At 39.1% G+C, this 27,480-nt stretch overlaps 1 protein-coding gene and 1 long non-coding RNA gene across 2 annotated transcripts in view; both read left to right on the top strand.

Moving 5' to 3' along the window:
* The window catches only part of LOC130144671 (uncharacterized), a 178,074-nt gene that overhangs the window by 83,983 nt on the left and 66,611 nt on the right, over positions 1 to 27,480 (top strand). The window lies entirely within an intron of this gene.
* The window catches only part of EGF (epidermal growth factor), a 60,850-nt gene continuing 35,208 nt past the window's right edge, over positions 1,839 to 27,480 (top strand). Inside the window, exons 1-8 of the mRNA XM_056328579.1 lie at positions 1,839 to 2,495; positions 11,509 to 11,640; positions 15,174 to 15,373; positions 16,338 to 16,519; positions 19,511 to 19,741; positions 21,336 to 21,538; positions 26,144 to 26,269; positions 27,321 to 27,443. Coding sequence (XP_056184554.1) covers positions 2,369 to 2,495; positions 11,509 to 11,640; positions 15,174 to 15,373; positions 16,338 to 16,519; positions 19,511 to 19,741; positions 21,336 to 21,538; positions 26,144 to 26,269; positions 27,321 to 27,443 — 1,324 coding nt within the window. The 5' untranslated portion in view covers positions 1,839 to 2,368. The remainder of the gene's footprint in view (positions 2,496 to 11,508; positions 11,641 to 15,173; positions 15,374 to 16,337; positions 16,520 to 19,510; positions 19,742 to 21,335; positions 21,539 to 26,143; positions 26,270 to 27,320; positions 27,444 to 27,480) is intronic.

The following is a 27,480-nucleotide window of genomic DNA, read 5'->3' on the forward strand; positions in this document are numbered from 1 at the left end:
CTGGGGTATGCATTTGACTGTGTTCTGACTAAAGGCAAAAGGAGGAAATGGTGCGGGGGGAGATTGAGGGAGATGTTCAGAAAAGACAATGTGTGTAAAAGAGACTAAAAGAATGTAAGAAAGACAAAAGTTGCTTCTGGGTTTTAATAGGAAAGAGAGAGCTTATTCATTTTGTTTCCATCGCTGAGTTTATCTGAGTCTGCCCTGGAAGAGGTCAGGGCCGTGCTGGAACAGCCACCCTCACGGTCTAGCAAACATTCTGTTGGTGGTGGCTCACAAAGAAGTGACACATTCCTTTTGAGTTGTTTAGGTTGTGTGCTCCCAGCTTGAACACTGAAGAAAATTGTGTGAGGAGGAACTGGTGACTGCAGAATTAGTAAAAGAGGTTCATGTGGAACTTACCACAGTTCCTGGGCAGGAACCTGTAATCCTAGATGGGATGGCATTATGCTGTGCTTTCACATTGGCTGCCCTTTTGTGTTCCGCAGGACTATTTGGAGAAGCAAATGCTGTTTGGCATGAGTCTGGCCCTGCATAATTTACATTACTGTTATTGTATTTTATAGCATGCAGAATAGAGACTTGGTTCTGAAGAGAGTACATGGAAATATGGCTGCCATTTGTCAGTCCGGATTTAATTAGTTGCATTAGCTGTAGCAGTGAAGATCTAGTGAGCAGAATGTGCCTGCACACAGGCAGAAACATCAAGAAACAGTTGCTTTTAACTGCGAGGGCCCAACCTATAATCAGGTGTCATGCTTTTTATTTTCTGACGGTGCAAGTCTGGACTCTTATCGATTCAGAGGGAACTCCTACAGCCGTAGGTTACCATCTGCTACTGCTGCTGTATCCAGTTGTTGTATTAGTGTTTATTCTAGCACAACAGTGCAGGGAAAAAAAAAAAAAAAAAAAAGGAAAGGAAAGGAAAAAGCAATAGAACCAGAATAACTCACAGTAGTTAGCTCAACAAAGCCTGCCATGGGGTCAGCCATTTAAACACTTGCTTAAATCTCAGCACACCCAAAATTCAGCAAATCACTTATGCTTGTGCTCTAGAGCTTTGCTGGTCAGGGATGAAGGACTGGGGAAAAGGATATTTTTTTTCATTGCTGGAAGAATTATGAACTTGATGCACCTGGAATTTCTCTAGTTTATACATCTCAGCAAAACAGGTGTCACAGAGCACCGCGTCACAACAGTAGGCTGGTACGGCACTTGTATGTGCATGAAAATGAATGAAATGTGTGAGAGATGCAGACTCGGAACACGTTGCCTTGGTCTCTGACAGCAAGTATTTTCCTGGAAGTACAGAAGGGCCAAATTCAGACCTGAGAGAGATGGTTGCAACTTCTTTGAAATCAGAATGACAAACACATACCCTATATCTGAACTTTACCTTAAGCTAATTTGTATTTCCAGTTGAAATATATTGGAGAAATCGGAGAGATCCCCTCCCACCCCCCCCCCCCCCCCCCCTTTTTTTTTTACTTGAAATGTTTTGATGATAAAGTTAGTTTCTGGTGGTAAAACACATGAAAATATTAAAATGAATGCAACTAATCATGATGGAACAGGCATGGTATAAACCTGCCTATACTCTCTGAGAAATAAAGCCTAGCTAGCATGCCGCAGGTACTTCTCATGCAGGAGGGGCTGCTTTTCTAAGTAGACTATTTATTATGGGTGGCTGATATCTGCATTCTGGCTCAGTTCCCTGTAGTAAGGAACTGACCACATTACTATTTGCAAACACAGGGTTCACTCAAGTGGTACTAAAAAGAGAAGAGGTGGGGCAAGCAGAGCTTTAAAAAGAAAAGAGGAGTCCGTCCCAGTTTGTATGTAAAAAGCAGCTGCGTTTTGGAGAAGGACGGTACCTGGAGATCTCGCTCCCTGTACTCCACTGAGGGCTGCAGCGAACAATTTTCCAAATTTTCTGCTTTAAAGATTTAAACAGCAGCTTTTTCTTGTTGTGAGGAATTCACAGTGATCCTTGCGAGCAGCGCTTTTAAGCTGTGTTAAATTTGTGGCAAGAGTGTCAGGCATTTCATACTTGGCTTCCAAAAAAGAAACAAGAAACAAAAGAGAGAGAGAGAGAGAGAGAGAGGGGAAGGAGAGAAAAAAAAAAAATCCGATGTGTGTGGGGAAAAAATCTCCCAGGAGTTTCTTCAAGGTTGTAGTCAGACACAGTAAGGGCTGAAGTGACAAGAAAAGCAAGGCAAAGATAAAACTTGGTATAGTGATAAAATGTCTGAGTGTAAAGTGGGAGATTGCAGAAACCTTTTGGGATTACACATGCTCATCTTGTCCTGGATATGACTGAACACAAACTGGTTTTTCTCTAGTGACGTTTCAAAAAACCTTCAAGATTATGTTTCTCTTCCTTGTTGCTTTTTTGCCAGTGGCTTTTAAAATTGGTTTTGTCAGCCTCTCAGCTCTGCAGCACTGGAACTGTCCTAATGGATACAGATTAAAGACTGAAAACTCTGCTTGTATAGGTAAGTTGCTTGACCATTCACAGATTAAGAAAACTGCATTTCTATTCTCTTAATTAAGCTTCATAATTTTCAGAGGTTTTTTACAGATTACTTGTGTGTTGTACTGGCAGAATTGGTAAATCAGGTTCTCGATATCCTTTGCTTCTCATAATGAACAGAACTCATTTATTTAGTTTGTTTTTCAAAAACCAGCCACTTGTCTGTCAGTTTAGCTATCAGAAAGCAGGATAAACTTTTATATGATATTAAGAGATCCAAACTGTTCCCTAGTTACCAAAATTCCTTGTCATAGCTTTAGTGTTTTCGTATTTTCAATACATGTGCATGCACATATTTGTGCTTCTGTATATGTAACATTTGTGTATAACAGTATTTTTGTATTTCTGTATGCATATAGAAAGAGTATTCTAATGATCATTTGTTAGTATATACTTAGAGGTGGGCCAGATAACCTTAAAAACTACTCTTTCTGTGTTTATTGGTGCATGTAGATATGTGTGCTTAGTGTAATAATACATCTTATACAATACATGATACTGTAGTACTAAATTCTGTGTGAAATGTATGATGCTAATATTAGTATAATCATGTCCAGTGATTTGGAACATGTGAAATGCAGGTTCCTATTTTTTACAAAGTGTAAGACGAAGAATGCCAGAACCCTCCTCCCTACCCTGCTACCTTGAAGTCCAATGTTTTTTAGTAACCCAGAACCAATGAAGTCATGGAGTTTGCAGTAAGGAGATGAGGAAACACTCTGTAAGGATTTAAGCAAACAGACCTAATACTTGGAGTTAATGCTTTTGCCTTAGATTGCTTGGGCTTCAGAGGCTCTGACTCAGTTCTTGACATGATTCCAGTGATTTAATAACAGGTGTCTCCTCTGTGCATTCTGCCAAGAAATACCATTTTGTAGGCAGAAAATAGAAGTATACATCTTAAACGCTCTCATATTGAGAGAGGAGGAGCTAGGCATTTTTTGTGTACGAATGATAAACCTGACTGAAACTTCATCTGAGAGCTTACCACACCTAGGGTGCTTCCATACTGATGCTTGAATTCGAATGAGAAGCACACTTCTGAAATTAATCTCCATAGTGCTGCCTCTTACTCTGCGTGGTTTTGCATTGTGGAGTACTCTCAAAGTGCACAAGCTGGATTCTCTTTAGGCCAACCTAAACCAGAAGGTATTCCCATAGGAGAGCATCTATCCTCTGCTGTTGATGGCGATTTGGTCCATGGGACTAGACTAGACCTGGTTAGCCATAACCTCAACCTGAAATATGTGCAGTCTGTATGTCATATTATCATCAAATATTGAGCTTCACACAGCCTCTCCAATAGGTCCACACTGTTTGCTAACACGTAGCTTTCATAAGCTAATGAGGATGTACATTAGTTATCACTTCTATATTACTGGGTTGCCCAATTAAGAGCTCACAGATAAAAACAGAATCCTACTGACATGAAGGTTATCATTTAATGAGTCAAAAAGCGCTCTAAATATTGACGTTCAAAAGGCTGCAAAGATGTATTATTTTTTATTTTGCATATTGATGTACATCACTCTTCCATTAATGGAGACATAACCTGCCCTGGATTATGTCTTTTCTGCTGAAAATTAGATCCATTCAGCTACTGTATGAATGTGGGGACTCTAGGCAGGGCACCAAAATAGAGTGGCTGGTAGCTCAATAAACTCTACAAGAAGTAGTAGTAAAAGCCTTGCATAAGAGCTAACATTACTATGACATACTCTGAGCAACTCCATGTAACCCAGAACAAATGAAAAACGAGATGTGCTAGGGTATCTTTTTAATTAGAGACCACTGGATTACAGGGGATTAAGCAAAGGTGAAATTTTGAGATGAAATGTAAGACTGAAGGATGCTTTAGTGGAGTGGATTTCCCCTGTTCTTTCCTCCATGTGCTGGGTACACAAGTCGTGTTCTGTCCAGAAGACCGGATCTATGATATTCTAGTTCATTAATGATGTGAGATAGAGGGTGCAGTGGAAGCAAGTGGTAGGAAGCTGGAGGCAGGCTTTGAAGGTTATAGTGGGGATAAAAGCGGTGAGTGGGAGACATGGCTCATACCACTGAACTGTGAGCAATGACAGCAAGCTGAACGCAAGCTAAAGCTTGGCAACAATTCTTGGTCAGCTGTAACAAATATACAAATTTTAAAATGTTCTTTATCCTCTGTGACCATGGTGGCATCATGCCAGCCATAAGGACTACCCTGAACTGAGAAGGTGTCTGCTTTCTGTTAGTAAGCTGTTACAAGTGACACTTACTGGAAAGTGTGTAGGCTTTTCTAGATGTGTTTTCCATGCTGCCACTACAGATGAAGGTCTGAGTCGTGCTCTTCTTACATTGCTAAATAGCTTGCTTCTTAATGAGTTCCTTTTATTTCTAGGGATATTCAAAGATCAAAGACCTCTTCATCCTGTGGAAGGATAATGAAATCTAACCCTAAATGTCTCACATAATTTTATACAGTTATTTTAAGAGAGATTATTTGAATCCTGACTTGGTATGCCAAGAGAGGAGAGGCCTTTTAGAGGGGCCACGTGTCCCACAACAGCAGGGTTTGTAAGCAAGTATGGGAGAACAGACAGTGAGGTCAGAACAAGACTAGCGTGGTGAATTAACGTACTAATTTATCGGCAAGTAGTGATAGAATTGGAAGCATTTCTGCAATTTTTTACATTGCCATCTTGATTTAATGATTTATTTTAAGCTGATGTCGGGCCTGGGGACTCAGTTACCTTTTGATAACTCATCTTTCTTAGACCTCAATGAAAACATAGAACCTTCTACCTTTAAGGAAAAATGATCTGGACTACTGAGGAGTTATTTCAGTACATGATTGGCCCTTGGAGAGCTTTGATTTCTAACCTATTCAACTGTGTAAGCATACATTGGACACCAGGGGATGGGCCCTATGCCTGTTGGAATCAGTTGCCTGCACCCTCCCGAAAGTCCTCTTTAACAACACTGGTTTTTATTCTCTTGTGGTCTATAGATGCTTTCCCCGCTAGAGAACAAAAAGTTTCCCACATGGCACTGTTTATCTGAAGAAGCCCATAGAGCAGCTCCTTGAATTATCAGTTCTAGACTAGATACTAGTGCCTGTTAGTCTTGGGCTACCCTAGGTAAATATATTATGTTCTGGATATTGCAAGACTGGAGGTGTACTTTGGCTTCAGGGATGACTTTGAATACTTTGTAAATTTTAAAAGTGAAGGAAGATGGCTATTAAAAAAACCAACCACCAAACAAAAACTAAAACGGTACTGCAAAAAAGTTCTTGAAGAAGGCAAAACATAACCCTCATTTTTGGAGTTTTACCTAATTATAGGTTCTTAAATTCTGCACATCTCTACTAACTTCTGACATTAGCTGATCAGACCTTGTCAATTCTTCAGGGGTAACATTCTGCACGTTCCTACAGGGCTACAGCCTGCAATTGAAGGTGACAACTGCAGCTATCTAGGTCAGCTCTTTTGATCAGATACTCCTTTCTCAAGCTTTCCTCATTTCTTTTTTACTGTTCACCACTCTCCTGCCATGGAGCACAGGTGATGCAGAATAAGAAGTTATTTTTTTTGTATTACATCTTTAAATTCACTCAATCAGCTAAATTCTGGCTTCACTTTGGTCCATACAGGCTTCTGAAGACACTGTTAAAATGTCTTAATGTTCTATTCTGAAAAATATGACATGCCAAAACCTTACTAACTCACAGCTATCTTTCCTTTGCAAGCATTGCAAAGGAGTGTTAAGAGCCAATGAAATAGGCAACTGTGTTGTCTGCCCCTGTCATGACATGGGGATAAACCTGCGGAGACCTCCCTGTATCCCTTTGGGTTTCAGAAGAGCTGCAGTTGAGGCGTGCTTACTTCCTTATTTTCAGTACCCTGTCTTCAGCTAGATTACTTTGTATTATACTGCCCTGGGGAAAGATTCTTGAAAACATTGTTACCAATTAGTAGTCAAGAATTCTTGAACATAGGTCTGAATCCATGGGCCAATTAATGAGAATATTTGCATTGAATTTTCTGGAAATTGGAACCAGCTGAATGTGGATAAGGGCTATCTTTAGCTGTAAAAAACCTAGATCAAAATAGGAAGAAGGCAAATATGTTACAAGAAATAACAGAAATGGTGTCATGCATCATATGAAGCTTAAGCCTGAAGAGGACCAAGGGGCAGACTCCAGGACCAAGGACTAATACTGCATGACTCATCATTGGTTTGCTCAGTGGAAAATAGCAGATATTAATTTTGTGTTCTGTTTTAAACAAAACTAACTACTTTCTAGTGTCTAATTTGGAACTTGTTTTTACAGGGAGCTGGATGACAGTATTTGCTGATGCCTTTCAAAGAGGGCAAGATGATAGCCTCATGAACCTAATCTTTGAAAGGCAAGCGAATAACAGTATGTTGAAAGATGCATGATCCGGGAAGTAGAGGTCCATTTTGTAGTTACTAATTTATATGTAGAGTTTATTTCGAAGACAAAACCAAAACATATTTTTTCCCTTTCTAGTGCTCAAACACTTGAGATCTGAATCCAGAAAGGCAGAAAATTAAAGATAGTGTAGTCCCTTGAGAACTTTTTTTCCATTTCTCTTCAAGATGTCTACAAGTGGTTTCTGAATTTTATTTCAGTTCTACATTTGATTATGTGTTATACTTGACTAGATCACATGATTGCTCTTGGTGTCTTATCTGTGATATGATCACCTCTGTAGCTCTGGACTCGAAGAGTCCAGGAGTTGGTAACCACCTTATTGTATTCACATTATATTTCTTACTATAGTATTTGTGCACTTCACAACGTCTGTCCTCTCAGAAATTGTGAGTGATGAGGTTGTACTTTAAAGATACTGAGCTGTGCCTCACCTGTTTTATTGTGACCTGCTGATAGATCGATACATCTTTCCATTTCTGGCTACCTTCTGTTCTTTGAGCTGTACATTTTTAACAAAACAGATAAAAGGAATGGGCTACTTTCTTTGTAACCAGGATGAAATTTTATGTTCAACCTTGTTGAAAAGGTTATGGTGGTGACTAGACATAGTGGATTGAATTAATCGCCAGTCCAACACTACAGGAACCAAATCTGAGTTGAGGTTATTTGAATATGTGTATCTGCACATGTATATTTTATGAATGTATGTATTTGGGGCTATAATGAAATGCAAGTTCTAGCTCACTATGGTTTCTCTGTATCCCTGCCAGGCATACTAATGCTTCACCTTCTGCAATCAGAGCGTTTCTCAGGACTCTCAATAAAGTAGCATATTTGTATGCAAAGTCATTGAGAGCTGCCAACATCATGATGACATGATTCATCGTTTTTGCTGATTCTCAAGGCATTTTTTTGCATAAAGAAGCCTTTGAGAACTGAGCAGAACCTCATTCTTCCTTTCAGGGCTGGCTGTCAGGGCACTGCAGACAGCTTTTGTGTTCACTAAGCCGATTTCTTTCACAGGGTAAAGTTCCCACTGGGGGCTGTGGTTGCCAGGACACATAAAACAGCTACAGCAGGATGCAAATCTGTGCTTTGCTTTGGTCCTGAGTGCAGGTTAAGGCAATGCTAGTTACACCTGATGGTTTTATGATCAAGCTCTCTTAAACCTTAAGAAACAGCTTTGGTTGGTTGGTTGGTTTGGTTTGGTTGTTGGGGTTTTTTGTACTTTAAGCAAAGAAGAGCACATGTTAATCATAGGACCCTCTTCCATTGTTAGTGCCATAAAAACTGGAAGTTCAGAGCTCTGCAGCGTGTTTTACAATGGTGCTGTGTCTGTTGGCGCTTCCTGTTTACTGCTGGAAGGGGCACTCCGCAGTGGCCGAGCCACCCGTCACCACTGTGCCCCTTGTCTTTTATTGGGCAGTTATTCTTCCACTATAGCCTTTCTTCAGCTGGGGCGATGGCTTGCTTTTCAGTATGTGCGTGATTTGCTTTCTTTTGTGAACTTTGGTGGTGATGAAAATGGACAGGCTGGTAACCCTGAAATCCTTTCTTGCAGTACAATTGCTGGGGAGGCAGTGTAAATTGTTGCAGCCTGATCAATCAGCATGCTTTTTCTTGGAGAATCAGTTTTGTACACCCATATAAAGCTGGAAAATCCATTCTGTAAATAACAGGCCATTGTCCAGTTACCTTGGCACATAGTAATGTGTCTTCCTGGTCTGATCTTGACTTAAGAATATCCATTGATGTTTTTCACACCATCACAGTTTTTCTTGGTGGGTAGTTCCCTTAGTGAATCACGCTTCCTGTTAAAATGTGAATTTAATGCTTACTTTGATTTCCCTGGCTTCAGTTCTCAGCCATCAGTCCTTGTTAAATCTTTCCTGCAAGAGATTATGGTGTCCTTTAGAAAATCTGGTACTTTTTCTTTGTGAAGGTATTTCTATACCGTGATCAATCCTTTTCTCGATCTTCTTTCTGATAACCTAAGCAGAGCGAGCTCTTTGAGGGAGTCAAAGAAAGACACTTTCCCTTACCCTTGAATCAGGCTTTTTATCCTTGTTGCAAACTTTCTAATTTTTCAAGACGCTTTAACAACCTATATCTGAGAAATACTAGCAGCATGCCAATATAGTCTATAGTTCTCCTGTGTTTATATGTGTTCTGATTTGAATTTGCCCAGCAACATGCTAAGAGGTCAGCTTTCTGTCCAGTATGAACACAAATCCTTTTCAGAGTAAGCAATCTTCCAGATACAATCTGTAGGTCAGGCCTATCTCACTTATTCTTATTTAATGTGCTCTTTATTGTGAGGGAATAATAGCTCTTTCATCAGTGTTTCACACTGGTCAAGCAACCTCTGTCTTTAGCGATCTTACGTCTATATAGTTGCCTTCATCACCCATGAAACTTCTGATTTCCTCAGAGAAATCACAACATCAGGTTCATTTAACAAACCACTGTTGTCATAAAAGTGTATTGACTAACGGACCACATCATAGCCTTTGTCAAGGGAGTCTTGCTTTGGTGCTGGTGACTAGATCAGGTTAATGGCCTGGCTTAGCCAGCCAGTTACTCCACATGAAAACCAGTGCATGGGGGAGAGACACAGTGTCCAACCCGGAAGACTCTTTCATATCTCTGCTAACACTGACAGCAGCCTGTGACAATGAGTTGAGGTCCCCAAAGTCCTCTGGTACAGGCTATCAAAGAGCCCTTTCGTTTTCATGACATCCAGGCAATGTTAGCCAGGAGTAGCTCATTTTAAACGGGCAACCTGGGGCTCGCAGTTTCTGTAGCCCACTAACAAACTTCTAAGCCAGTCAAACCTTTCTAGAGGGGATTTGGAGGAGTTACCCCTTTAATGCTGTGGAGAATGGCATGTACGTCCCTAGTATGTGTGGGAAAATATGCTCCTGAAAGCTGATTGCTTGGAGAAGATTGTGGGTTAGAATTAAGGCCTTATGGAATGAAGTTGCTGAAAATGCTTCTGCTTTACCTTCATAATCTGTTTAACAGAAATCAGTTGCATGTGCTCTGACTAAATTTCCTACGTTACCAAATTAGTTCATCTGCTACGCGGAACGTAATGTTGTGGGAAAACTGAAAACAATATGGAAACATTCCCTAGTTTGTACAGACGTGTTATGTGGCTGTAAAGCATTGGCATTCTTCTGAACAATTTTGATACCTGACACAGAAGAAATGCCTAAACACTTCTGCTGTGCATAGTTTTTTGAAACAGTTAATGGAGATGGGTTCCCAGATCCATGGGTTGTCAGAGATCTGGTTGCTTAGCTCTCCCTAGGTTACTGAGAGAGAAAATTCCTTTCAAAGTGCTGGTGTGAGCTGGTTAAATTGCAGTCCCTCGTAGTTATCATGAGGTGCTATTTCTGACCTTCTTTGAACTAGGGGAATCCTCACCTAACACTCACAGACCTCCTGAAACACTGGTAATTTGCACTCAATTCAAATTATCATCTAAGGTAAGTTAGACACAAATGTGTCTCTCTAAAATATTTGTTTTGATTTCTTTTTTCCTGCATATGCAAAGTCAGACGATAAAACCCAGAACAAAAGTTAATGACATCAAATAGATCTTGGGTAAGGAAAAAGCTGCTCCTTAGAGCAACTCTCACAGTGGTTATACAGGAATTATACCAGGTTATGGTACTGCCAGATGTCAGTCACCTTGGGACGTTACTATCAGATGCATTTATTTTCAGTAAGAACTGAAGTTTATCTAAATTTTCTGGCACAATCATCCATGATACTGTCAAAGGAGTTAATTTCTTTCTCTCTTAATATAAAATATGCCCCTCAGTGGTGAGCTTTTTTTTAAAAATAAAGTCCTTAATTTAGGACTTAATTAATAGTTACTGCCTCAAGCCCTGATAAAACACCATATATACATCAAATATCTTTTAATTTCTAAAGGCTCTAGCCTGATCTAACAGTTAAAAGCCCACTTTCTAATCAGTTTGCTTGTTGTCTTGGCTTGGATTTGTAGCTGTCAGAATATACTGGGGGTTTTAGTGTATGTGTTTTTGAGATTTGACTGAAACCAAAATGAGCTCAATGTGGCAGTCTGTTTGCTGCTTTGGTGTTTTACAAAGTTTGTTAATTTGGTGGCAAAATTATTACTGTGGAAAGAGAAATAAAGATAGAATGAAGCAGCTGCAGGCAGCTTTTGCATAGCAAATGATAACGCAAATCACAGGAATGGAGCATGAAACAGGTCTGTTCCCTGCGTTTGGGCAATCAGAGACCTGAGTGCCCAGACACCAGGCAGAACGGTGATTTCCCTGGACAGTCTTCTATAAAAGAAAAAATAAAAATACTGTGCATGTGACAACAGACAAAACAGTAATTCTGAAACCAATGCATGGCCATCCTCCTCTCCTTTTTAAAATTATGGGATATTACATTTTGTGACCAATTTATTATTAGATAACTATGTCTGGGTATTCTTTCACTTTGCTACTTTTGCTAGCTGAATTTTCCTGATCTGTACAAAACCATGTTTCAGATATTGATGAATGCCTTGAAGGCGGTTTGGGAACCTGTGGCCAAACCTGTATCAATGTTCCAGGGTCGTACATCTGCTCCTGTTTGCCCGGCTACACTTTGGATATTGACAAATGGTCTTGCTATGTGAACGGTAAGGTCATTTTCTTTTCTGAAGACTAAAAAAGAGCTTGAGAGATTTAGTTAGCATTATGTTTCAAAGTGAACCATGGCCAGCTGGTCCCTACTAGGCAGTGACTGGTGTGCTCTTGTTTGCTGCTGGAAAAACTGCTGCGTCTACTGGTGAGTAAGAGGCAAAGCTGAAAGTGGGTGCCACAGAAGAGTGGTGGTGAAGAATGGGAAGTATGGTGGTGGGAAGATGAATGAACAAATGAAAGCAAACAAATTAAACAATTACTTCCTGTTTAGCAGACATATTCTGTTTGTGTGCTCGGAACTGTAAACTCTCTTATCTTGTCCTTACTGCTTCCCAGAAAATACACAAGATTTTGCTCCCTTTGCCTCTTTCAATCTGTTAGGGTTGATATCTTTCCAGTGTGCTTAATTTCTAGGGATAGTGCTGTGAAATCGTGAGCAGGAAGCCCGTATTTTGGTTTGGTCTGTTGTCAGTTTCTTAATAAGCCTGAGTTCTACCGTGAGGTCTTTCTCTCCCTTGTTCTGCCCTGAGTGTATAAACTGGGTTTTGAATGGGTAAGGTGCATTTAAATTTTAAGCGGGTTTAGCCCTTCTAAGAGGAAAATATCCACAGGTATGGCCTTTGAATAACCTTCGTTTTGTCCTCAATAGATGCAACCAAGGAAAAAAAGGTCTAGTTGGATTTTATTGATCAGTTTAACCCTATATTGCATTTAGAGTATGAGGTAAGAGTGCTTTGAAATTCACCTCTCACCTCTCCACCTTGGTTTCCTGAATGTCTGGTTTTGTTTACTGTCTAGGATATGCTACAGCTCCTTTCTGATCCAGGAGCTCAGGGTTTCTCTTTCTGACTACTCCTTACCTGGGACTCTTGCTAATGCAGAGTTGTGATGTGACAGGGCATATTTCTGACCCAAGAAGTATAGATGTATTTGAGTCCCTGTGCATGTAGCCTTTGGGATCATGAACATAACCAAAAGCATTCTGTGTAGCTCCCTAGGATCATCATTATTTGGCAGCAACACGTGACTCACAAAGATCCAATCTGGATATTTGGCAGTCCTGCCTAAACATCTCTAGCCCCTTAAATAGAATTCTATTTTTTTTTAAAATCAAATGTTTTGTAAACTCTTCACTTCTGAGGTAAAGAGAAGTGAAAACAAATGTTACCTCACAGTGATATTTGTCCACAGATATCTTTCGAAGAACAATCCTACCTTAATTTTGGAGGACTTCAACTTTTTAAATTGTTATTACTAACATTTATAGCACTGGTAGAAAGTGACTGACGGTTCAGCAGCTACTGTGATGGATAAGGAGCCCTTATGCTAGGTATAAACCTTTCTGTAGGGGGTACACCAAGTGAAATACCCTCATGTTTTAAAGACAGAAAGCTCTTTGATGCAGGTGTTGTTTACCTGTTCATTAAGCCCCTGATAAAATTAAGCCCCAAATCTGACTGCTGCCTGTGCAGTTAGATTTGTTCCATCTACAGCCCTCATTCACAGGCACCTGATGGGAAATTCAGAGAGTGGAAGGGACAAAAGCATAGTATATAAATGCTCTTGGTCAACTAATTGGCAAAAACGCAGGCAGTACAGCTATCAAATTCCTGAGATAAGTCAGCCTTGCTACGCTTCACCATTCATTTGCCATTTACGTAAAGCAAGTCTTCATAGTCTCACAGGGGGCTGCTCAGTGCAAATAGCTGCAGGAAAAGAGTCACTAAAATCCTAGAAGCAGCTTTTGTAACTGGGTAGTAGCTTGAAAACTTGAGTTGTAAAACAGATCATTAGTATAGCAATAGTGCTGATCATCTTCCGTGTGAAGAGAAGAAGAAAATTACATCTTGGGTGCTTGTCACAACTTTCTTCACTTGGAGAAATCAAAATTGGTCTCATTCCTCTGCTGTCAAAGGGGTTGAATCAAACAACCTTGAAAACATGATGAAGGTGGAGCATCTGGCTAAAATTTGTAAAGTGATGTCTGTTGAGTTTAAAGCTTCAGGTTTCATGCTAGTAGTAAAGATATTAAGTTAAAAGGTTGAAAATCTGGTCAATAAAACCAGTTTAATTTTCAAAATTAAAATATACATGTGCAAGAAAACTGATGATAGTGCATCTTTGATGACATCCAACCCTGATAAATGGCGAGTTGCTTCTGCATTGCAGGAAGATCAATTCAACAACTGATTAGACAGGCTTGAAAGCTGTCACTCTGTTGGATTTGTATCAATAATTGCATTTCAAAGTCACTTGGTTAAAGCATTACTTGTGTGCCGCGATCTTTTGTTTCAGACATTATAAATCCCCACCATCACCACCACAACATGCTTTCTTCTTTGAATCTTGTTTCAGTGGTAAATTTAAGAGTAGTAAATTAAATAATAAAGTAAGTTCAGTGGTAAATTTAAGAGTAGTAAAATAAATAATAAAGTAAGTTCAGTGGTAAATTAAAGTTGTATACCCCTCTTTTTTTTTTTTTTTTAATTAGGGAAAACAAATCTGTGGTTTGTTTTTTGTTTAGTTGTTGTTGTGGTTTTTTTTAAATTAAGGCTAAAATATGACTGGTTACATAAAAACTCCTTTCTTCTGCTACACACTTGACAGACATCCAATAATATTCAAATTGCCTAAATGAAAACCCTTGTGGTTTGAAAATGCAGCTAAGGTTCCTTAGGCAATCTTAACCCTGCCCTGTGGTGATACCCTAAAAGTAGCAGAGAGGACTTGATAAAACTGGGCTAGTGTAATCTGCAGCCCCAACCACTATGTCCTACTAATTGTAGTCCCATACTTATAATCTACTTTCAAGGCTGTATTAAGCTATTTGGACCATCCTGGTGGCTCATAACTTTCAACATTAAATGGATTTCTAGAGTTTGGGGCATAATTGGAATGCATTTCATTTTAACATATTTTATTTAAGGTACTGTTAACGCTCTTACCTCTCAGTATGAATATAGATTTTGTCTGCTGTTGAGCCGTAGGAGTTTAAGCACAGGTCTTTTGGTTTCCTTCATCCCTCCGCATCACAAGAAATCTCTAAAGTCTTTAGCTTTTCCCTTTTCCCTGTCTTGGGTTCTTCATTTTCCCTGTTTGTGTAGTTAAAATGAGACCTCATACCACCTCTCTGTGATAAATTCTTGTTATAGCGCAATAGTTGGAAGTAGTCTTTAACTTGGAGATGCATCCATGGTACGCTTCTTCCAACCTCTGTTGGCATGCATGCAATAGTTCTTCTGACCTCCAACTAGGCTGTAGGATTTGGAATTACTGGCAAGAACCACTGCAGCCTCAGTTTCTTGACTCAGATTTTTTACCTAACTTTCAACATTAAACATGAAAGGACCACTACAGTTATATCTTACTGTTTCTCTGTGATATGCCTAGAAAGTTATCATTTAGATATGAGAGAGACAGTTGGATCCTGAACTTTCTCTTTGGCTAGTATAATACCAATGAGACCTTAATGCAGCAAAAAAGTGATGCTTATCTATCAACTGGTCTCTTTTTGCTTTCTTCACACCAGACCCTGCACCATTCCTACTTTTTAGCCATGGTAATGCCATCTTTAGAATTGACACTGAAGGGACCAATCATGAAAGACTGGTGGCCGATACTGGTCAGTCAACGTTTATGGATTTTCATTATACAGAAGAGAAAGTGTATTGGGTGGACTCTGAAAGGAGACTGCTTCAAAGAATTCACCTGAATGGCACGAAACAAGAGGTAAAGTAATCAGTTCTCTGGAATTCTCCAAGTTAATGGTCATAAACTCTTTATGGAAACTACCTGCTCTTTAGGTACAGTTCTGCCATTCCTGTTCATTAATTAGCACTTTAGACCTTTTGCTGTCATAATAATTATGGTCCTGAGTCTAGGCTGCCTTCTGGCATTCATAGTACATTTAGTATTTTCTGTGGATCAAGTGAAGGGGGTTAAAAATGAAGGAGAGAGAATTCGGACAAATTAAAGCTTTGAAGACAATGTTTCTATCAGTTTTAAATTAATCCCTGATGTTATGGAAGTTTGCCTTCCAGATCACTGCAGTTCAAACTGGCACAGATGGTATGAAAAGGATGTGCTTGAATTCCTACTCATTTTTTCTCAAACCTTTTATTGGTTTCTATGGTTGCATAAATGCTTCTTTTAGCACTTCATCCTTTGTTCAGAAAAAGCTGTGCAGTTCATTGCATCTGGCTGATTAAGAAGGGCAGACAGGCTGTTGTGGCTGAACTTCAATGCTGTGAGAGCCTGCTTTTGTTTGAGAGAGATTGCCAGGGTTTGTGTACCCATGTGGAGTCTTCACTGATGCATTTTACACTGATTTTTAAGGATCAGAGGCTACCAACAGCATGTTAGGAAGTTTTCCATCTCTATCAGTAGAGGTCCGGTTGCTTCATAGCGTGCCAAATGCAAGAAGTTGTAGCTAAAAGATCAGTCCAGTGTGTTCCTTGTGGAGAACACTTTCCCCTTTCACAGAGGGTCACTCAGTTCGGAAGAGGTATGTGTAAGTACAAAGACCTCATGAAAGTGATTAGGAAAGAGAAATATCTACAGGTCTGAGAGAAAATGAAGCAGGTGAAGGGATGAAATGGGAAGCTTCGGTCTGGCACTTTATTCCCTATATTGAAAGTCGCGTTTAGGGTAATCATTAGGTTGCTTCTTTTTATCAACTTTTTTTTGTTTACAGAGACTATGTTACATAGACAAAGGCATTTCAGGATTTGCTATTGACTGGATAAATCAGGACATTCTCTGGGCTAACAGACAGAAAGCAACCATAGAAGCAACAGACATGCGTGGGAAAAAACGCCGAGTTCTTCTAAGAGGTGTTGGTCATCCCACAAGGATTACCATTGATGCTGAGCAAAGGTAATTTTAACTAGGTTAGTAATTTCATTGAAATGGACTCAACATATACAAACTACGACTGCAGTTTATAGGCTGCTGGGCTAGTCTGTGCACAGTGTCTATAGTCCAATACCTCCCTGAACTGTGAGAAAAAAGGATAAAAGATGAATAAGCATCTAAGAGATCAAAAGAGAAGGATATGAAGAAAGCCTGCTGAAGTCTAATGCAGAACCTGTACCTCTCGGTCATCAGGGAAAATTTTGCTAGGAAAGAGAGCTGAGGGAAAAGAGGCATTACTGGTCCTTTCTCAAAGACAGGAAAGTTTCAGAGCCACAGAAAGCAGGACTGGAGCATCAAGGGGAATGATGCCTGCAAATGCTGGGAATTCCTCGCGCTCCAAACCTGGCACACTTAGAATACAAATCAGTATGTTTTCTGAAGAAAAGGTCTAAACTTACAGTTTTGCTCCTGTTTTCCTTGTCTCTCTGACAGTTGCTCTGAATATTGGTTCTGAATCTACTGTTGCTACTTGTGTCACTAGTAATTTGGCCTTCACAAAGATGCTTCTTCCCACTTCAAGCCATGTACACCAAGAACCTTGTTCACATAAGAGATCTGGCCTTGAGAGTTATCAACATGAATTGTCACAGTGGTCTCTCCGTGCTAATTTCTCTTTCCACATAAAACTCTTCCATTAAACCTGCAAAACCCAAAAGCTTAAGGAGCCTTTGAGATGCTTCTGTTTTGTCCAGCAAAAACATGTTTTTGTTGCTACTTTTGACTGGCAGTAAAGTTGTTCTACAGTGTGTGGAACTATTTTAATAGTAAGGCTTACATGTCCTTTCCTAGTACACTTATACATAAACCAATCTTCTGATGCTAGTAGCATTACTAGTATTCTTTGGAGTCTTGTCATTTGGGTAGGATTTAAAGCCTGAACATTGGCCTAAATAGTTTTTTTTCTGATTTGCTTTTGAATGTACTATTTGCCAATATAAGAAATATTCACATATCCTCATGCCCACTGTCAAATCCTACTGAAACACGTTACAAATGATATTACAGGGAAATATTTGCTGAGCTTAGACAAAAGTGCGGGAAGACTCACATGTGTGTATGTATGTAGGTGTGACTCACCATGCATAAAAGCTGTACATGTGTGCTTACAGGGAGGCCAATAAGCAGTAATAAGCCAAATAAAGTATTCTCCAAGAAGTTTAACATCGTTTTTATGCCCTGTGGCAATTTGCTTGTATGAAAACTCTGAAGGCTCTATTTTTAACGGGAAGTGAATTAAACCCCCCATTATGTTTATGTGCATAGGCATAAACATGAACTAAATCTGATATTAACAATATTTTCCTTCAAATGTGTGCAACTCTTAAGTAATGAAGGACAATGTGACACCCTAATAAAAAATATTTTCTCAAAAGATGTGTCTGGATATTAGCAGTGATAGGATTATTTTAGTACTAATAATATAACTACTGCTGTAAGATTGATTTAATTTTGTGTCTAGAAATGCCAAAAAATAAGGATTAAAACTGAAGAAAAACAGAGGGCAAACACAGAGAAGGCTGGCAATTACTGCAGATGGTTTCTAATTTTCATTGTTCTTCTGCCTTCCTGTTTGTTCACATAATATCCTGTCCCTACACTGATTTGCAAAAGTTGCGCGTAGAGGCTATACACACCTTTGTTTCCTTATTTGTAAAAAGTGAACCCTAGCATTTGTTCTAAATTCCAGAGTAGTGACATTTCTTAAATAACAGGTGCTATAAAAATATAGACAGATAATAATGAAGTGTTTTAAAATGGCAGAATAAAATTGGGCTGTCCTTCTGGAAAGATGTTTTCACTTATATGTTAATAACCTGTGATAACTGTTGACCATGTAACAGTCAGGAAAAGCTGTGAGGCAGGGACTGATTCTTCCTACTGGTTTACTACAGCCCCTTGCCAGTGAGATCTAATCTGTTATGGGGCCTTTAACAAATTATTAACATAAACATAATAAAGCTGCCTTTATGCTACATTGTTTTGTACATATAAATTCTGCAATTTTATGAAGACAAGGTAAAATGATGATGCTTCTTGGAATTTTTATGATAAGAAATCCAAGTAAAGAATCTAAACCCAAACATTAACAAAATAAAATATATATGAATGAGGGAATAACTTGCTATTTTGGGAGAACTGTTGTTAACCTTAGTCACATTAGTAAACCTGGGTTCTGATCCATGAATAACTTGACATATAAGTAGCTTCAGTGCATAAGTCTTTTGAGTATTGGAGCTGTATTTTGACTGTGTCTTAATTTAATAACAGTATAATCTGGCTACAATCTGCAAGAAAGCAGAAAGAAATGAGAACTACAACAGAAATGGTATTGTTAAGTTAAGCACTTAATTCAGCTAGAGTTTCTGGAGGCAGATCCCTGCCCAGAGGCAGAGGGCAATGTGGATCTGCCTTAAAAATGTGCTTTCCCCAAGTTTGCAGGAGCTTTCTGTAGATTTGAGAGGTAATTTCAGTTTCCTTCTCTGACTGCATGGTCAAACAAAGCAGGGACAGACAACGGCGCTTTGTGGTTAAGCTGGGCCAAATTCTGCTTGGTCTGCATGAGAAAAATTTGTAGTATCCTATTGCTTCCTGAACAGTCATAGAAACATATTTATTAAAAGAAGAAAACAACAGTAACAAAACTTTAGCACTAACATGTCTTCTGATATAGACGATGCTTTGTTGTCAAAAATTATTTCCATTCTTAATAGAGCTATGTTAAAGGGAGATGCATATGGGGCCTTCCTGAAATAAATGAGTACATATTAAGGAAGTCCCTTGCTTTATTATTAGTTTTGGCTCTGAAAGCACTGTGATAAGACTGAAAAATTCCATATACAGGAGCAACTAAAGTAGTGTGTAACAGTGATGTTATCTTGCAAATGTGGAATTTTTTTTAAAAAAATTATTTTATTTATTAACTTATTCAAAACATGCCTCTCTTGCCTGCAGGCTATTATTTTGGTCTTCTGATGGTACAGTTTCCAGCATACACCGAGTATTCCTCAGTGGAAGTGGTGTGAGAAATATTTTAAGAACCACAGAAAAAATAAAGGCCATCTCACTAGATTTGGTTGACACAAGGCTCTACTGGATCCAACATGACCATGGGAAAGAGATTTCCCATATTGGATCATGTGACTATGATGGCAGAGCTGTTCATTTGCTCAAAAATTCTGTCCGGTGAGTTTTCCTGAGCTTGTCAGAAAAAAACCCCACTCATTTCCCAGGGATGTAGATAAGCTCTCTTCCTCACTATCCCTTTTATTTTATCAGTTCTTAACCCAATAAGGAGTATAAAGTGTAGTGCAAATGGCCGGTAACTGCAAATCTAAAACTACTGATAGGAAAATGGAAAAAAGTCACTGTTGTAAGGATAATACTGCCACTCAGTACTTGCCATTTTACAAACTTTTAGCAAATGATAACTACTTAATCCTTGCAAATTGTCTCTGAGTGCTTATTAGTGGCCTTTTTCTGCAGATAGCGAAGTGGGGATTAAATGATTTGTTCAAGGTCACAGTGGGTGAGCTCATGTGTCTGAGCTGTGCTGAAGAGACTGAGCTAGATCAGGTATTTCCTATCCTCCTCTAAGCCTGTTGTCCTCCTTAGCTGCTGGGCAGGGAGGCTCAGGCCTGTGCTCAGGCTCTCCAGCAAGTATCAGCAGATGTGGTCACAACTGTCCTACATGACAGACTCTTCCTCCTCAGCTCCCCCGTGCGGGGGGCTAAGCATGACTGGGGGGGCTGTTACGCCCATGTGCTTTTGGGGCCTTTGGGGCCCTCGTGCTTTGCAGCAGTACAGATGCTCCATGGTGGGCATGTTTTTGGTGAAGTACTCGGGAAAAGGTTACCCTATATCAATGCAGTTTCTGTCAGTATGGCCGGATTGGCATATGCATAATAGAGGGATTACCAAGAGCAAAATGAGAAAAACAATGGTTTCACTGGCCTGCTGATTTAAATACGCAGCGCGCCACTTGCATATGACAAATACAAAGCTAGTTTCTCCCTACTTTGCCAACTGTCATGTTGGATTTTTCCTTATCCTTTTCCCCTTTCCTGCTTGAGTTGGCTGGTGTTCACCAGGGCATTAGCACTTTCCCTTTGAGCCTGGATGATAGGGATTCTCTTTTTTAATACCTGTAGAATGTACTGGAAAGTGGAGGTCAAAAATCCCTTTTCCAATATTCTTCTGCTTTCCCTCTTCTTTAAAACTGGACCCTTTTGTGGTTCATGCTGGCTGCTATAACCGACCAGCGAATGGAAACTAAACTCCTGTGATAGGAGAAGCAGCAAGATGGATTTTAGGAACACCCTGTTCCTACCCCTCTGTTCTGATTTCCTGGCACAGTTAGAAGCATCAGAGCAGGAACTGGAAGTTGGGAAATGGGGGAATTTATCTGGCCCACATCCTTCAACAAAGCAAGGGTCTGGTTTTAGTTGCTGGGTTCACCAGAAGCAGAGTGGTACCTTGGCTTTCTCTGTCAGTTGTGTTAGTCCTGAACAACAGCTCATATGACATGTGAGAAATGCAGGTTATCCATTTTGCATCTATTTCTTGCAAATCTACAGGGTTCTGGGTGCTGAATTATTTGGGAATGTCTCTGGCACCTCATCTGATTCTTATGTATATAAAATAATATAAGAGATATATCAGAATACAAAGAGAAGTTATTTACAATGAACTTAGCTGAACTAGATGCTTGGAAAATTTATGAGCAAATATATAGGGATCAGGTAATGTGCCACCTTGTGTTTTCTCCTCTTTGTTGTAGACGTCAATTGCTTGGTCTGTCTCTCTTTGCTGAGCACCTGTACTATTCAGAGTTGAAATCTGGTATGATATGGAGAGCCAATAAGTATACTGGAAAAGTTATAGTCACAATTAGCCTGAAGCCATCATTTTTTCCACCAGTGGAGATAAAAGTGGTACATCCATTTAAACAACCAGGTGCAAGAACAGATTCTCAGGATTTGGGTAAGTGAACTGTAATGATACGGTTGTATGTGTGAGAACAATAATGTCATTTTTCCCAGTAATAATTTTCTTTAGTAAAATTTCAGGCCTCAGTGAAGTCAAGAAAAAAGTTTCCTTTAACTTCAGTGACCCACAGTCCCACTTGGTGTGTGTAACTCTAGCTGGAGTTTCAGGCTGGAAGTGTGCTGAGCATGAACTGCTTATTTCATTAATTTGAATACAGATTAAAGCATGCAGATAAATGTGATTTTCTCCTCCTCCTCCCTTTCTTTGCACAAAGATGTTTTTATGCTTTCCTGCTAAATGCACAAAGCATACAGCTTTTAAATCCTCTGTGTAGATTGTCTTCATCAAATGTTTCCTCCCTTATGGAAGTTTTACTCTAATTTGCATCTAAACACCGCCGATTATTACGGCACTGAAAGATTTTAAATGTATGTGTGTCCTACAGGTGATACTGTGCATATCTCAGCTTTGCTGTGAAATGTCTGGATTGAGTCAGCCTGTTTTAGACAGACTTGAAGTTGCCATAATAACTATTAAATAAGAACCTTGGGTATTTTTAATTTATATATATTGCATCCCACTGTATGAGGTGGTCATGTCACTGCATTTCACTGTGGATCAGAAAATGAAGGTAGTTGGCTATGGATAGCTTACTGTTCTGGAGTATTTCTGCTGAGGCAGTAGGAAGTAGGGGTGTCCAGGGGAGATGATATCTTGTTCTCTGATCTCTTAGAAGACACAGAGTATTCTTGCTTTAATGGAATAGCTTTTGTCACCAATTTCGCTTGGATACGACCAACTGAGCAAACAGCAGACAGGCATTTGTTTGTTGAGCAATGGTTGCAGAACTCCCAAGGGAAGACAGCTATGGGTTCCCAGAGGTATAGGTGATATAAAGACATGAGAAGAAAGTAGTGTTTGTTTGTATGAGTAAAAATGAAACTGTAAATATCTCTCTTGAACCATTTCTAAATATTTACTACAAAATAGGCTTTGTCTTTCTTAATGCCAACAAACAACTTTATACGGTGCCATGCTTTCTCTCCTTCCTGAAGCCTGGTCTGAGTGGGGAAATCAAAATCTTCAAGGGAACTTTCCCTTTCAAATGCTTTGTTTGCAGTGCAAAGAATAGTAGAGGTGCAGAAGAGAAAGTGTTCCTGGAAATCAAGCTTATACTTGTAAACCCAGGGAGCCTCCATTCAGAGACAATACCTGTTTCTGTGTTTCCTTTGAGGAAAACACTCATTCTGGCAAATGGAAGTGCTCTTCTCCACTGACACGTCTGGTGCTCTCACACGAGTAGCTAGGGAAGGATAAGTTCATGGTGCAGGAGGTGGCATGCCCACACATCTCAGGGCTGTTACAATATTTGGAAGGTCTTGTGTGGCCTCCTTGGGTGCCTGTCACCATGTCTGCACACGCATGAAGACAGAGAGGAAGAAACGATGACCAAGAAAGGTAGTTCGCAACAGTGGTCTCTTGAATTTCAGGGGCTATTGGCTGTGTTACGTATGTCCTCTCCACAAAAGTGTGTAGCATAATTTCATTGACTATGGGCACTTAACTTTTATTCTTCTATCAGAAGATTAACTCTACTTCTTACGCCAGAACATGCTGCTTTCCAGTGCTCCTCTTTTCACTGGAAAGAGGGTTTCCCCAGCTTTACTAATACATAAACTACCAGTGTTTTTAAATGCCTTGTAGTATATACCCCTATATTTCCAACATGTTCAGTACATTTTGTATGACAGTAAACGTCGTCAGCAGTAGGCCTTGTTTTTTATTCCAAATATCTTCTTGTAAAAATGTCTGGGAAGTGGTGGAGTAGAAAGAAGCTTAACAGGCTGAATCCAGATGAACCTTTTGGACTTTGCATGTAGGTTGCTTGATTTATCCAGTACTGGGATGAAAGGAGGACTAATGAGCCTGCAGTACAAGTGAGATTTATAGCTGATCTTACAACAGAGAAATCTGGAGATAAAGGCATACCTAGATTAATTGGATGCTCTGTACAAGCTAAGAAAGTGTATGTTGCAAGGTAGTGTCAGCTGTGAATTATTAGGCCTTCTTTAAAACTGATAGCAAGTGAGTTTCTTCAGATGAAAAGTGACAAGAAATGCCTAACTGACTTGATTTGACTTTTTTACTGGAATTCAGATTATTTACTTTACTAAAATTCCTCATGTCTTCTCTTTCCTTTCTCTTTCAAAAGACTTTCCTGGATTGGTCAAGGTCAATAAGTACGGAGAAGAGCATTAATTCAGCTATAGGTTTGCTATAACTTTAGTACAGCAGTATCTGGAAGATGGCCACTAATTTACCTCAGCTCTCTTTGACAGCTAACCCTAGATTTGATGACAGTATGTGTATTTATAAATGCCTGCTGGAATGTTCTTTGCACTTATTAATGATTCATAAAAATCTTAATTACCTTAAAATCTCAGAGACTGCCTCTGGAATTTTTTTAAAGTATCTCCTCTGACAGATTAATGATACTCCATACACTCAAGATATTTTTGGGGAGTAATTATGTAGTGTTTCTTTCCAGTGCAAGATACTAACACCAGGCTATTATCTGAGAATGCCCATTTCTGTATAAGAGAGGTGATGGGAGGGGAACACACACACACACTAAACAACCAAAAAATAGCTAGAAAGTATAGTTCATAATGGTTGCTCTTCCTGAAAAGATTACCTTAAAACTTTTGTGATTCATAATTTAGTCACCATTCACTCTGTTTTGAAATGTGACTATTTTTTTACATATTGATTTGGCAATATTAAATTTTAATAATTATTCAGTTAAAAAATATTATCAAGACTGACCAGATGGAAAAATTGCTGCTTCTGTTATTTCTCCTGTAATTCCTGGGTATCTTAGGTCTCATTAGACCAGTAATGATACAAGCAAGGGGTAAAAACCCAGCACCACTGATAAGCACAAGATGCAGCCCTCAGTGTAGTCTTGTTTCTGTTTTTTGTTTTGTGATTGCTTGTACTTGCACATTTGTCATTTTAATGGGTTCTGTATTGGAAGATTAGACACCCCACTACTGTATGTTCCTGATTCATTTGCAGTAGGGACAACAATTAAGGGTCTAATTCAAAACTAGTTCTGTAAAAAGAGAGGCTCAGCTAAAACTACGTAAAATTCAAGTCTCTCAAAAGATAACATGCTTATTAACATAGATAACATCCATCTAGTCATCCATTCATCATTTTTTCTTTAGTGATACAACTTTTGCTAGAGAAACATTAATCAATTTGATGCAAACAAGTGTAATGTTGATGGTTTCAGCCAAGCTGAAATATATGGGAAATTATTTCAATATTTTATATACATGATCTGTCATTCCGCCAAATGGCCAGGATTTTCTCCGTTGTGGCTGGCAGAAGACTAAATGTCAAATGTAAATATTGTGCTGCTTTCCATCTCTTGGAATTTAGAAGGTGAATTGGAAATAGCACAAAAAACTGTTAACATACAAATTTCTTTGCCCATATGAGCCCACAATGGCTTGTATGTTATACAGACAGCACAGGGCAAAGGCAGTGGTGTGTGGGGGTGGCTGCATATCCGCATTCAGTAACAGCAGTTCAGATATTTTTAGCTTGGGAAAGGGGCAAGCAACCCCAGAAGAAGATTAGGAAGATTAAAACAAGAATAATAGTTTGGGGGACAAAAATAAAACCATGAATATTGCATATCTGTGAAAGCACCAGCTCTAAAAAATAGCTGAGCACAGACACAAAGCTCTGCAAATCCTTCCCATGAAAAGGGATACTTGAATACCTGTTTCCCTTTTTCTGTGAAGTGGGAGAAGCAGGAAGGCTTCTGGGGATCTGCTAGGTAATTTTTTTCTGCTTCCTTTGAAGAAACTTTGAGCCTATCTTGTTGGACATCAGAAACATTCTGAGTTTTAAATCTGAGTTCAAGGTATCCAACGCTTGTATTTCTCAGTCAGAAACCAGGATCCACTCCAATACAAAGATTCTCTAGACTGTACTAATACTTTTTGTCCAAATTAAATGTACGGTCATCATGGTCTGTCCAGCTATTTTTTTGTTAAGTAATGTGAGATATGAGCACTGCTAAGAATTTCCAGTCTTATGCTCTCTTTTAAAAATCCTTCTCCTCTCTCTTTTTGCTTGTGTGTGCTTGTGCTCTTTCTGTCACTCTCTTCTGAGTGTTTTACAGAGCTTGGTAACATACAGCGTATGTTAATATGCAGCGTATGACACCTACTCCACAGGGTTTTCCCTTACACAGTCACTATAGGTGTGCACCCAAACCAAACCATCCCCTGCTGCAGGCTCTCTCTAGGTCTGCTTGTGCTGACAGGGAGCTAGAAATGATCGTTTGCACAGACCTACTCTTAGTCTTCAAAGTACTTTCATTTTTATAGTGACTTTTTGGCCTGATTTTACTAATAGGAAATAATTTAATAGAAGTTATTTTCTATTAATAAGAAGTTCCCTGTGTTGAGCAAGTAGCTGTTGAGAAGACACATCACTGAGCGTTTTTGCTCAAAAATAGTTTTTCTTTGAAGGTTGATATGGTAAAAAGGCCATTACATTATACTGTATTTGTTCTTCCAGAAAAAGGAACCTGTGATTTCAACAAAGAAAAGTGCAGAAGAAGAATCTGCAGGCCAGACTCAAGGACTTATCGGTGTAAATGTTCTAGTGGCTTTATTTTAAGTCAAAATAAACAGTTTTGTGAAGGTAATACAACCTTTTATCCATCAGATGAAAAAAAAAAATCTCCTGTTCTTTCACTTTACTCGTATCTTGAGTATGAAAAAACACTCTGAGGTCTTAAAAATTCCAGTTGTGCCATTTCAGTTTTGTATCCTTCAAGGTTCTGAAATAATCTAAAAGGAGATCTATGAAAATGTCCCAGGTGCTATTCTTACGAGAAGTTTTGGTCTTAGCCTGAGTAGTTAAAGGAGCTTCAGATAAACAGACATGCTTATGGGTACTTATTTAATTTTTAAACAAAAATTAAAACAGATATATCACCAAAGGTGAAACACTGAAAAATCCTGCAACAAAATGGCTGTCTTAAGTCCCACTTTTTTAAAGGACACAAATTATACATGCTTCTAAATGTTTTCATCTAGATTGTTTTAATAAAAATCTAACATTACTATTAAAAATAGTCAACGTATCTTTTAAAACTTTTAAAACGTCTTTTAAAATAACTTATAAAAGCATCTCTTTCACTACACAACCAGATTTGAAAAGACGTAAAGGCATCAACATTTCTAGCTTACAAGATTTACAGACCTGCCTGAGCAGCAGCCATCTAGCTCTCAGAAATTCACCAGGACTGCTATCTGAATTTCAGCTTCTAAACCAATTCTGTGCTTTGAGAAATTTACTTAAGTCATGTTGGAGCCAAATTTTTTAGAAGAATTTTTGTCTGAAGAAAGTGTCTAATGCCGTTTTTTTTTTTTTTTTTTTTTTTTGGTGCACACAGGATTTGACGGGCACTGGGATCTGTATGGGAAGGCATACTTTGAAAGTCCTCTAGGCATCTAGGCTGGACACATGCAGCCTGAGCAGGTTTTGCTAGAAGGTTTTTAAAGTTTTTTTGAATAAGGCCTGCAAACCTGCAGACTTGCTTTTTTATCATTTTTTAGGACAAACACATTTTTGTAAAACAAAAGGGAAAAAGAAGTACTTCTTGAAGACTGTTAGTTTGTTTCATGAAGCTGTTCCCTGACACTGGCTGATGGCGTTACTCTGACACAGCAAGTGCTTCTTTTGGCAGATATCAATGAATGTGGCTTCTGGAATCATGGCTGTACTTTGGGCTGTGTGAACATCCCCGGTTCCTATTACTGCACCTGCCCGACAGGTTTTGTTCTGCTGCCTGACAGGAAAACATGTCATGGTAAGTAGCAGTAATAGGTAAACACTTCGAGTATCGA

This window comes from Falco biarmicus, chromosome 1 (genome assembly GCF_023638135.1).
Source record: "Falco biarmicus isolate bFalBia1 chromosome 1, bFalBia1.pri, whole genome shotgun sequence".
NCBI classification, from domain to species: Eukaryota; Metazoa; Chordata; class Aves; order Falconiformes; family Falconidae; genus Falco; species Falco biarmicus.